At 39.0% G+C, this 11486-nt stretch overlaps 1 protein-coding gene across 1 annotated transcript; it reads right to left on the bottom strand.

The window, feature by feature from the left end:
• Positions 1 to 6179: 6179 nt before the first annotated feature.
• egr4 (early growth response 4) lies at positions 6180 to 8364 on the bottom strand. The gene is made up of 2 exons (XM_056448687.1): positions 8134 to 8364; positions 6180 to 7928 (listed from the first exon to the last, which is right to left on the bottom strand). Exons 1-2 carry the CDS (start codon positions 8219 to 8221, stop codon positions 6958 to 6960), a joined length of 1059 nt encoding a protein of 352 aa, XP_056304662.1. The 5' UTR covers positions 8222 to 8364; the 3' UTR covers positions 6180 to 6957.
• Between the last annotated feature and the right edge of the window lie 3122 nt (positions 8365 to 11486).

The following is an 11486-nucleotide window of genomic DNA, read 5'->3' on the forward strand; positions in this document are numbered from 1 at the left end:
GTAATGTTTCAATAATTTTAGAAGTGTTACAATGTTTCTGTAATGTTATGTTTAATAGCATTTCAAGAAAGTTGTAACAATGTCTCAGTTTTGTTTCAGTAATATGTCAATAGCGTTTCAGGAGAGTTGTTACAACGTTTCAATTTAGTTTCTATTATGTTTTTAACAATGTTGTAACAATGTTTCGGTTGTTTTTCAGTAATGTTTCAATAGCGTTTCAGGACAGTTGTCAATAATGTTTCAGGATAGTTGTAACCATGTTTCAGTTTTGTTTCAATAATTTTTGGCGAGTTGTAACAACATTTCAGTTGTTTTTGGTATTGTTTCAATATCGTTTCAAGTTGTGTCTGTGTCAATAATGTTTCAGGAGAGTTGCACAGTGTTTCAGTTGTTTTCAGTAGTTTTTTAATAGCGTTTCAGGAAAGTTGTTACAATGTTTCATGTTTGCTTCAGTAATGTTTCAATTGCATTCCAGCAGAGCTGTAACTAAAAAAAGAAAATTCAGTTGTTTCTTTCAGTAATGTTACAATATTTCAGGTTTGTTTCAGTAATGTTTTAGGAGAGTTGTAACAATGTTTCAATAATGTTTTTAACAATGATTCAGTTGTTTTCCAGTAATGTTTCAATAGCGTTTCAGGAAAGTTGTAGCAATGTTTGAGGTTTACTTCAGTGATGTTTCAAATTCAGTTGTTTTTATTTAGTAAAATTTGATTAGTTTTAGGAGCAGTGTTGTGATGTTTTAGAAGAGTTGTTACAATGTTTCAGTAATGTTTCAATAGTGTTTTAAGGAAGTTGCAACAATGTTTCAGTAATATTCCAATAATGTTTCAGGAGATTTGTTACAATGTCTCAGATTTGTTTTAATAATGTTTTAGGCGAGTTGTAACAATGTTTCAGTTGTCTTTCGGTAATGTTTCAATATTGTTTCAGGAGAGTAGTTTCTGAATCTTTTCAATACTGTTACAGCATATTGGTTTCAAACGTGTTTCAGGATATTTATTTCAGTATCATTTACACTGCAGTTGCATATCCAGTAGTAAAAAATGTTTGTGTCAGTAGATTTTCAGCATTCTTTCAGGTATGTTTGTTTCAATAGCATTTCAGGAGGCTTTTTTTAGAATCATTTCAATTTTCTTCAGCAATGTTTACAGTTTTTAGGTGAGTTTGTTGAGGAATGTTTGTTTACAGTTATTTCAAGTGCATTGAGAATTGTTTTAGGAATGTTTCAAGTTTCAGCAGAGTTTGTTTCAGACTAAATTGTTTGAGCAGTATTTGATTCAGTAGTGTTTTGTTAACATTTCAGGAACTCTTCAGTGGTGTTTTAGGAGTCTAGGTAGTGTTTCAAAATAATTGTGAAGACCTACTAAAAGGATTCTGAAACTATTTCGGAATTCATGTAGGATCTTAAATGCGTCTCAATCCAGATTAGGCTCTTACAGAATCATTGCCCCTGTAAAACAAATCAAAACACACAAAGAATTAGGAGAGTTTCTAAATTGTTGATATCAGTTTGTTTTGGATATGAATCGAATTATTAATAATCACTGCTGTTGTTATACATAATTTAAAGTACAGTGTTTCTTTCTGAACTTAAAGCACTTTAAAGAAATTTTCTTTCTGAATTTAAAAACCATAACCTCACTTTTCTTTTCCTATAATTAAGCAGTATCTTTATTACAGTTCCTGGGTTGTCCCTTCTGTTGCCATAACAGAATATAAGTTGATGGTAACAGAGTTGACATTTTTCCATCATGTTGTGCTTTAGCTCCAGATGCTAACCTCACACCAGACTCCACACGGCGTGTCTAAAACAACTATATGCATTTTCATCATATCATTGTTTTTAAAAAGCGAATGAGAAATGGACTGAAATTAGTATTAATGAAACTATTAGTAGAGCAAACACGCACAGACAGATGAAAATAGACTTAATTATTTGATGATAATTGAAGCTGAATGTGTGTTTCAGGAGGTGGAGACGGTCAGAAATAGCTCCAGTGGAGTCTTTAAGCTGATATTTGCAAGACTTAATCTCCCTTTACACCCAAACAACAACATTATTAGCAATAACTGGCGATGATTTGTATTATTTGAATATATTTGTTATTATGTTTCATTAAAGTTTGCATTTTGAAATATAATACAGCTACCAACTATTTTAGAATCACCCATGTATATTTACAATATCAGGTAATAAAAACGGATATCTGCTTAATGCATATTTAATTTTCGACATAGGGTCAACCGGTTCAAGTTCACGCTCATGCACTGAGCGTGTGTGCGTGCGCGCGCGGAATTCAGGCATGACTGTGCGCGCGCTCCACATTATTTCCGCATGAATATGAAGAAGACAAAAGCTGCTCTCCGAATAAAGCTCCATCACCACCATCATGAGCAAACACAGTCTCCGAATAAACATGCACTGATGAAATCTAAAAACACTGCAGGTTCTGCTCGGTCGTGTGTAAATCAGGTCACACCTACAGCAGCTCGCCGCGCATCGGAATGAAGGTGAATCACTAAAAACTTCATGCAGATAAAGGCATGCAGCTCGAGTCTGTTACTGTGAGCAGCAAGTGTGTGAATAAGCAGCAAGTGTGTGAGTTTTCATGCATCTGTGAGTGAAACCCACCAGTTCTCCCGGCTCCTGTCTGCACTGTTGTCCTGCACTGAGCGCTTCTGAACTGGATTTCATCGAGCCGTCGCCTGTGACGTCACTCCCGGTTCTGGGCGGAACTGACTTCTTCTCTGAGTGTAAAATAAGGGGATATTCCTCAGCTGCTATAAAAGGAATACGGCTCCGGCCGGAAGTTAACGAGATTTATTCACACTAGTTAGACTTCTGTCAAAAATGAGCCGCCTTCACTAGACCTCTGAATTAAAGCAGAAGAGTTTACTTTCAAGCCTCAAATCTCAGAGTGCATGAAGACAGAAGCTCATCTTCATCACACACACACACACACACACTCTCTCTCTGTGGATGTGCAGATTCTCACTAACAGCGCGTTGTGTCGAGCACGCGCCGCACGTTTGCTGTGCACGCGCGGCGCTGTCCACGTGATGCGTGGTGCTGAAGCTGCTCCGGTGTGTTTCTGTGAGGGTTTGAAGCAGGAATGAAGAGCTTTGATTGGCTAACGGAGCAGTTGTGTCTATTAATACATTTAATGCGTCGTAATTAAATAATAGTTTGAATGTGCCTACATGATGTCAATATTATTAGCCCCCTTCAGCAATATTAGTGTTGGATTGTCTCCAGAACAAACCACTGTTATACAATGACTTGCCTAATTACCCTAACTTTACCCTAATTACCCTAGTGAAGCCTTTAAATGTCACTTTAAGCTGAATACTAGTGTCTTGAGGAATATCTAGTCTAATATTATTTACTGTCATCATGACAAAGAGAAAATAAATCAGTTATTAGAGATGAGTTATTAACACTATTATGATTAGAAATGTGTTGAGAAATCTGCTCTGTTAAACAGAAATTGGGGAAAAATTACCTTTAACTGTATATTGCAATTCCTTATATATTGGTCTCCCTCAATCTCCATTGACGGGGTTGCAGTTGGTTCAAAATGCAGCAGCTAGACTTTTAACAGGCACCAGAAACCATGCTCGTATCTCACCAGTTTAGCATCCCTTCACTGGCTTACTGTTGATTTTAGAATTCAGTTCGAGATTTGACTTCTTGTTTTTACAGCACTGAATGGGCAAGCTTCTTATATATCTGAACTTATTAACCTACAGTCATCTCCTCCATCCCTTAGGTCGTCAAATACATTTTTTTACTGCAAATTCCTCAGTCAGGACTTAAACTGAAAGGAGATCTTTGCAGTCGCTGCCACCAGGCATTACGAGTGCTTCATCTCTCTCTATTATTAAGTCCAGACACATTTTTACTCTATTGCCTTCCCAGGCTTTTAATCTTTATTGTGCAGTGTTGCTGTAATACTGTTATTCTTATTATTACTTTTATTGTTATTTTACGGTTTTACTAACTATATACAGTTGAAGTCAGAATTATTAGCCCCCCTGTTTATTTTTCCCCAATTTCTGTTTAACGTAGAGCAGATCTCAAACACATTTCTAATCATAATAGTGTTAATAACTCATCTCTAATAACTGATTTATTTTATCTGTCATGATGACAGTAAATAATATTAGACTAGATATTCTTCAAGACACTAGTATTCAGCTTAGTCACATTTAAAGGCTTCACTAGGGTAATTAGGGTAAAGTTATGGTAATTAGGGTAAAGTTAGGGTAATTAGGCAAGTCATTGTATAACAGTGGTTTATTCTGGAGACAATCCAACACTAATATTGCTGAAGGGGGCTAATAATATTGACCTTAAAATGAGTTTAAAACTATTAAAAACTGCTTTTATTCTAGCTGAAATAAAACAAATAAGACTTTCTCCAGAAGAAAAAATATTAGAGGAAATACTGTGAGAAATTCCTCAATCTGAGAAACATCATTTTAGGAAATAATTGACAAAGAAAAAAATTATAATATATAATAATTAAAGTAATAATTAATAATTCTGACTTCAACTGTGTATATGTATATATATATATATATATATATATATATATATATATATATATATATATATATATATATATATATATATATATAATATGAAGAGTGCCGTCTGAGTTTTTGTTCTTAAATGAGCGTTTTTCTCAGGATCCTGTGTCTGTCTGTGTTCAGTTATTTCACTTTAAAGTCAATGCAAAAAACAGATTATTTGTTATAAAAGTGGATTTACTGAACAAACACACAGGAGTAGAGAAAATGTCCACTTTAGGAGAATAATTCAGAAGGCATTTAGAGGTGTTTGCATCTGAACTCTTCATATTATATGTATTTCAGTTGGTGAAAACGACTTCCAGTAAGAGGAAAAGCACAAAGTCAACACATTTAACTGTGCTCAATTATTTTAACTGGATTTATTAGCGATTTATTTTCTTTATTTATTTATTTTTTTAATGCAGGCCTAATACAATTTAAGGAAATTCCAATATATTCAATGCAATTCATGTTTATTTATATAGCGATTTTACATTGTAGACTGTGTCAAAGCAGCTCCACATTGAAGTTAACAGTGAAAGCCAGAATTATTAGCCCCCCTGTTTATTTCCCCCAATTTCTGTTTAACAGAGCAGATCTCAAACACATTTCTAATCATAATAGTGTTGATAACTCATCTCTAATAACTGATTTATTTTCTCTTTGTCATGATGACAGTAAATAATATTAGACTAGATATTCTTCAAGACACTAGTATACAGCTTAAAGTGACATTTAAAGGCTTCACTAGGGTAATTAGGGTAAAGTTAGGGTAATTAGGCAAGTCATTGTATAACAGTGGTTTATTCTGGAGACAATTAAAACAAAATATAGCTTAAAGGGGCTAATAATATTATAATAATAATTAGCTAAGGCTCTCCAGAAGAAGGAATATTATCAGACATACTGTGAACATTTCCTGAATCTGTTCAACATCATTTGGGAAATATTTAATAGATATTTAATAATAATATTATTATTTAATATTTAATAAAGGGGGCTAATAAATCTGACTTTAACCATATATAGTTGTTTAAAATCATTTTATTTTAATGGCTAATTTAACAGATTTTAGAAAACTATTGTTTTTCTCTGTTTATTTCACGAAGAACCAGAATGTTGACCTTCTTCTCTTCATTTGACCGTTTCCCTGTTTATTTATCAGCTTTTATTTTATTTTATTTCTATTTTTACCATTTCTATTATTTGTTTTTATTTCTCTTATACTTGTTTCTTTTATTCCTGTTTACGTAAAGCACTTTGAATTGCCACTGTGTATGAAATGTGCTATAGAAATAAACTTGCCTTGCCTTGCCTTTATTTATTAGTTTGTTTTTCTCTGTGTTTATCCATTTATATATTCAGTTTTGAAATATAATGAGCTTTTTCATTTACAGTTCATTTATTCTAGTGTGAAAATGTAATCTATTTCTAGCGTGTTCATTATATGATGATGTTGTTTCCATTACAGCAGCGCTGGATTTTCCCCTGTTTATTTTGGTGTTGTCGACACTGTTGTAGCATGTGGAAAGCTGCATTAATAAATCATAAGTAGATGTGTTCAGAGTCCGATATCATCATGCAAACACACTGAAGTCTGGGAATAATGTCAATAAACAGGTTTTATTTGAAACATTCAGTAGCCTCAGATATCCACAAGGCATTTGATAGCACAAGAACAGTTTTCAAAGCCAAAAAAAGACATTAATATGGACCCGCCAGAAGGCCGGCCAGGTGAATCTGCACAGGTAAATGTGCTACTGCAACTCAACTACCATGTTGAAGTCTGACTCTCTACAGCGATCAGGTTCCCAAGAACCAACCAAACACATTCTACTGTCGAAAGTGGAATACAATCAGTCACTGAATGCAAATCTATGAGAGATTATTGGAGATCTCTCCTGAAAATCAACAATACAAAAAATACAGTCAATAACGTACAAATATATAGAGCTCTTCTCTTCTTTATAAAGTCATGTATCAAAATACGACGACGGACTGTAGATTACACATGTCGCATGCCGGCGTGGTACAGCAGTGTACAACAGGTACAGGTTCACATCGAGACATGCAGACTGATTATCGACATCTGAGCTTCTCCATCAGCGCAGACACACTGCTGTGCGACTCTAGTCTTTGAGGTGCTGTCCACCGGAAGTGCTGAAACCTGTCTGGCTCTCAAACAACCAATCAGTGTTTGTTTTGTTTTAATCATCAGCATGCCAAGTTCTTAACACCACAAGTGTGATGCTCGACCAACTTCAGACTCCTCCTCTTCCGGTTTCCGGACCGCTGAGCTGCTCTGGCTCTTCAACCGAGCCGCGCTCGAGCCTTAAACTTCCCCAGACGGGTTTAACGGGACACAAAGCGCAGTCCCGGAGCTCAGACGAGGGAGAACGCGCATGCGCCGAGGAGTTCAGTCTTCTGCTGCATGCGCTCGCGCTGTTTGAGGTGAACGCGCATGTGCCGCTTCCTCTCATCGCTGCGCGCGAAACGGCGGGCGCACACGTCGCACGAAAACGGCTTCTCTCCGGTGTGTGTGCGCATGTGCGTGGTGAGGTGGTCGCTGCGGCTGAAGCAGCGCAGGCACACGCGGCACTGAAAGGGCTTGTGTCCGGTGTGGATGCGCACGTGTCGGTTGAGCTCATCAGAGCGGGAAAAGCGGCGCTCGCAGTTCTCCACCGGGCAGGAGAACGGCTTTTCGCGGGCTGCGCCTTTCCTAGCGCGCGGCTTGCTCCTTTGCGCATGCGTGTTCGTAGTGAGCAGGGAATCCAGCGCGTCGGCGAGTCCGAACGCGTTAGGAAACGAAATATAAAGGCTGTTTTCGTGTGAAGCAACCGGTGCAACCGGAAGCTGGAAGTCTAGAGGCTCTTGCTTGATCCAAGTGTCCAAAACCGAGTCCGTCTCAGGCCCGAGTGGAGAAAGCAGATCAATAATGTCATCCAGATCTGAAGGCTCGTGAGAAGAAGTGCAGAACCCGTCAAACAGATCTCCTCCGCTGCAGCTGCTCCCGAACTCGCTCTTGATGGCGGGGAACGAAAGCTGCTGCGCGCTCGTGTCCGCGAACTCATCAGACGAGTCGTTGCAGAGCGATTCCGGTGATCCCAGAGAGCTGCCGGTGGACAACAGCGACTCCTGCCGCGACAGCGCGCTTGCGCGAGAGTTCCCGCAGAAGTTGTCGGAGATGCCGACGATCTCCGTGAGGAGGTTGAGGAGCGCGTCGGTGCTGCACGGCCCGCTCTCCGTATAGAAGCTGCCGGTGTAGGTCAGCGGAGACGGCGGGAACCCGTCGCTGGAGCAGTCCGGGAAACCGGCGTCCAGAGGCTCTGCTTTGGGCTTCAGCAAACCGCAAGCTGAGGGAGGAAGAGGAGGAGAGGAGCGTTACATAAGCGACTCACTGCATCAGCAGCACATCACACTGATGCTCCAATAACTGATCAATAAACACGTATCAGGAATCTGCTTCTGATCATATTAGCTAATATCTACAGAGGCTGCTGAGCAGAGACCCCCTCACATGTCTGTAATGTGAATGAAATCTGATCATCATGTACTCACCAGCATCAGGTTGGCAGTGAGGCGCAGACTGAGGAAGAGTCTGAGCGCAGAGCAGATCCAGAGCGCTGAAGTCCACGGTGTTCAGCATGATGAAGGTGAGGATGAGGAGGTCAAAATAGAGCAAAATCCACTTTAGGGAATAGATAATCCTTTAAGGTGATGCTTTTGGGATTCCCCCTTTATTTCTCGTCGTTGCTGCTGTTGGAGCTGCTTTGGTTTCCTTCAGGTTCTGCTCTCCGTCGATTCGTTTACCGGAATTCCTCGTCGCTCTTTTATACTGTTGAGCTCCGCCGAGGCCACGCCCCCCGCTCATCTACGTCGGCAGGAGGATTCCCCGCCGTGTGCTGACTCTGGACGGCTCCTGCCCAAATATGGGCAGAGGATGTGACGGGGTTCCCCTCCGAAAATGGGCACAGGGGCGTGACGTAGCGGCGACTTTCCTGAAGACCATTGCGGAAAAAATGCTTGTGAATGACAGGCGGCCATTATGGAGGAGTGCGAAGGGGAGAGTGACTTTTAACACATGATCTGATCCGCGGGAAACAGCAGCGGTGCAGCGCTCCAGTGCACACCGGTCGCGCACCTAACAGAGCTGGAAAAGCTGACACCAGAGATCTAGACTGATCTGTTAATGTCGGATGTCAAGCATCTGTTTTTGCGTGTGCATTGCATTGATGTGCAGCACTTTGGGTGTTTCCTGATGTTTTGTAGAGGAGGCTGATCTGCAGATGATGCTTCAGCACCGCGGACAGCGACACACACACACACACACACACACATCATCATGCACACAGCCTTCCCGAGCGCGCTTTTAACACCACAGTAATGCGTCGCGAGAGTTTGTGTTACATAAACACCCCTGCATTCAAACACAGGGAGATGTCGATCATAAGCTAAAAGCGTGCCTCAAATGAACATGAACGTGTGTGTGTGTGTGTGTTATGTAACTGTTGATTTCTCCAGAGCCGCTGATGAGCCGTGTCGCGCATTTGCACTGCAGCTGCATGCCTCTGTGTTTTCAGATATGAGTCATAAAGTTCCTCTGGTGGCCTTTTGATTACAACATTTAGCCAGAATCCAGCCTGCAGCACCTGTGGAGAGCTCATTCAGATAGCGAGGGTGTTTAGATGCCCGTGTCATCCTGATGTGCTGCACTGCTGTGTGAAATAAGACATAAATGCATTCATGTGAGTGAGAAACGCATGCACTTTTATTCACCATGCGTCCTGTTTTCTGAAAATAAAGGGATAGTTCACACACAAATTACAGTTCCGTCATCATTTACTCACCTCGACCTGTTTCTATCTTCTGTTGAACACTAAAGAAGATGTTTTAAAGAATGTTGAAAACCTGTAACCATTGACTTACATAGTATCTGTTTTCCCTATGATGAAAGTCAATGGTTACAGGTTTCTTCAATCACTTAAAGGAGAGTGAATAGTGAGAGCGATTTCATTTTCAAACATCAAATATAAGTATATTATAAGAGAGAAAGAAACTCAAAGGTTTTGATCAAGTGGAGGTGAATACATTATGACAGAATATTCAATTTTGGGGGAACGATGCCTTTATTATGCATATGCTGTATTGGATACGGTTGCAGCTGGAAGTTAGCGAGAATAATTTATATTATGTATTAAATTTCCCATTTATTGTATTTTATTCACGTCTACCACCACCCCAACCCTAAACCCAACCATCACAGTGCTGTAAAATATTAATTATTTTAATACAGCATCATAAAAAGCTGCTAGATGTGCATATTGCACATCATATATGACAAATATGGACAAACCCAACAGGTAAAATCTCATTTTAATTAACAATAGTTAATTTAATAGTAGTAAAACTGAATAAATTCATATTTGACCCAATGTTGGGTTACAGTAACCCAGTATTTTTGAAGTGCCTGCACACAATCTATTGCTTTTTCTTTCTTTTGGCGAACACCAAAGAGCGCATTTAAATTCAGATTACACTGACCAAAGTGCTGAACACAAGCAAATATAGTAAAATACAGTAACATAGAGAACACACTTGAGTTAAAAAATAACAAAAGACGACAATCATACATTTTCCTTCAGCTTAGTCCCTTTATCAGAGGTCACCACAGCGGAATGAACCGACAACTATTCCAGCATAAGTTTTACACAGCAGATGTCGTTCCAGCTGCAACCCAGTACTGGGAAACACCCATACACACTCATTTACACTCATTTGCACACACTCATACACTACGGCCAATTTAGTTGATCAATTCCCCTATAGCGCATGTGTTTGGACTATGAGGGCACCCGGAGGAAACCCACAACAACACAGAAACACACACTGACCCAGCTGGGACTTGAACCAGTGACCTTCTTGCTGTGAGACCACAGTGCTGACCACTGAGCCACGGTCTAGCCCCACAGTATATAAATATATATATATATATGTGTATATATGTATGTACACACAGAGAGTTCAGCTTATATGTGTACATCCCTCATAAATCTCTCTTTTAAATTAATATGTTTAATAGGAAGCTCTACAGTATTATATTTGTACATATACATTAGATTAGTGAGTACTGAAGCCAACTCTAGAGCTGATCTAACAAAATAACTTAAGAAAACACTTCACAAACGAGCACAGCCAAATATATTGTAGAGAAGAATATTAAATACAAACTAAAAAAGAGGAAAAATCAACTGAAGCAAAAAATATTTATTGAAATTTTGCAGGTTGTAATTTTTCATTTATTTTTTGCTTTAATGGTGTTATCTTACAATTTCTAAATATGTTTGGTGAGTAAAATATTATTTTAATAAATAAATCTGTTTAATAAATCAGTTTTGTTTAAATGCAGCACACTACAGTGCCTATATTCACAGAGAACATATTCAAATATATTCCATTTCAAAATGAGGTCAATTATGCTGAGCACTGTATAGACCAGGGGTGTCCAAACTCGGTCCTGGAGAGCCGGCGTCCTGCAGAGTTTAGCTAAAGCTTGCTTCAACACACCTGTCAGGAAGTTTCTAGTGTATCTAGTAAGAGCTTGATTAGCTGCTTCAGGTGTGTTTGATTAGGGTTTGAGCTGAACTCTCCAGGACACCAGAAATGTCCTTTTGCATGATATTGGCATCACATTCAAGACATATTCTCAGGAGATGTGTAGCGTTTGACCTATTTCTTTTCTGTGTTGCTCCAGGACTGATTTCACACATTTGTTTATGAAATAATTAAATGTTTAGTGAGGTGGAATTTTTTAACATTACTTAAGCATCTATAACTTTTCTTTATTTGGAGCATTATAAACTCTAGATCAAAGGTCACCAAACTTGTTCCTGGAGAGCCGGTGTCTTACAGAT

The sequence above is a fragment of the Danio aesculapii genome, chromosome 23 (assembly GCF_903798145.1).
Source record: "Danio aesculapii chromosome 23, fDanAes4.1, whole genome shotgun sequence".
NCBI lineage: Eukaryota > Metazoa > Chordata > Actinopteri > Cypriniformes > Danionidae > Danio > Danio aesculapii.